Raw genomic sequence first — 1,442 nt, 5'->3', positions numbered from 1 at the left:
GGCAGCCCAGTTAGGAGGCGGGGGGGGGGGGGGGGGGTCTCCATATCCCACCCGAGTCGGGGAATGGGTATTCTCGGGGAATGGGTGGAAGCTTCCGGGTTTGGGTCAAGTCCAGGGGAGGCACGATTTTTACCAACGCCGAGCCGAGCTGAATCGTGAATGCCCAAAGGATACGTCACGGCGGCCCAATGGATAAATTAAGGGGGGAGGTGCCACCGCGCTCGTCGTCACGCTGAATTCCCTCGGGGACTCCTCGCACTTGCACCCAATGACCGTGTATAAGGGCCTCCCGAACCTTCTTGGGAAAAAAGGGACCCTGGGTCCCCCCATCCTGCTCATTGCCATCTTTGCCCGTTGGGCGTGGGTGGTCGGCCTGTGCCCCCCACCACTCCGAACCCATCTTGAGCACGTGCTGGGCGGGACGCTGCAGCACCACCTGTCCACCTTCCACGCTGCACTCATCCTCTTTTGCGTGCTGCTCTCGGCGCACCTGATGCACTTCATGGCGAGCAATGTGCCAGGCGTCACGTGGCGCCTCTGGCTCGTCGCAAACCTCGGGCTCAACGGAATCTTTTTCATACTCGGGCTGCTGCCGTGCTCGGGCCTCTTCTTTGGTCCGTCGCGCCTCTCGCTCCTTCGAGCCGTGTGGGAGTCGATCATCGCGCCGTTTGGGCCGGTCACCTTTTGGCACGTCATCGTGGCCGACTACATGACGTCGCTCGCAAATGCCTTCTCCGACTTGCAGCTGGTCGCGTGCATCTCGCCCCACATCTTCCGCTCGGGCCTGGGCTCCGATGGGATCTACGTGCGCTCGACGGAGCTCTGGCACGACTTCTATCTCACTTGCGCCGACTCGTACGCCAACGCGATTGGCCTCGCGCTGCCTTTCTGGATCCGCCTCATGCAGTGCCTCAAGGTATACTCGACGACCAGAGAGGGCAAGAACCTCTGGAACGCGCTCAAGTATTCGACCTTCTTCCCGCTCGTTTACGCGGGCTACCTGCGCCGCCACGAGCCGTCGCACTTCCACGACCAGTGCTTCGTCGCGGCGGCAGTTGTGCAGTCGACCTACTGCTTCATCTGGGACGTCCACATGGACTGGGGATTGTTCTGGCTGGCCGAGCTGCGCGGCGACTCGGCCGAGGGCTACGCGTGCTGCGGCGGCAAGCCCGTCGTTGCCAGGATACGCGAGCCGCTCCTCATCTCGCAGAGTGTTCTCGCGCATCTGGCCCTCTGCGCCTTCGACCTCGCTTTGCGCTTCATCTGGGCGCTGTCCGTCTTCGGAGGCGTGCCCGGCCGAGGCGCCGGCATGCTCTTCTTCGAGCTCGTCGAGATTCTGCGGCGCACGGTATGGGCCGTCTTCCGCATCGAGTGGGAGGTCATCGCCAAGGTCATCTACCCGTCGGGCACCCACAAGCCGGTCAACATGAACACGCGCCGAG

General features: G+C 63.2%; 1 protein-coding gene across 1 annotated transcript; it reads left to right on the top strand.

The window, feature by feature from the left end:
* Nucleotides 1-80: 80 nt before the first annotated feature.
* EMIHUDRAFT_236346 (hypothetical protein) lies at nucleotides 81-1,430 on the top strand (the record flags this gene model as incomplete). Its single annotated transcript, XM_005779286.1, has 3 exons — nucleotides 81-98; nucleotides 284-1,371; nucleotides 1,418-1,430. 3 exons carry the CDS (start codon nucleotides 81-83, stop codon nucleotides 1,428-1,430), a joined length of 1,119 nt encoding a protein of 372 aa, XP_005779343.1.
* Nucleotides 1,431-1,442: the final 12 nt, after the last annotated feature.

This window comes from Emiliania huxleyi (genome assembly GCF_000372725.1).
Source record: "Emiliania huxleyi CCMP1516 unplaced genomic scaffold EMIHUscaffold_233, whole genome shotgun sequence".
NCBI lineage: Eukaryota > Haptophyta > Isochrysidales > Noelaerhabdaceae > Emiliania > Emiliania huxleyi.
The sequence above is the reverse complement of the archived record's forward strand: the minus strand, read 5'-3'. Positions and strand labels throughout refer to the sequence as shown.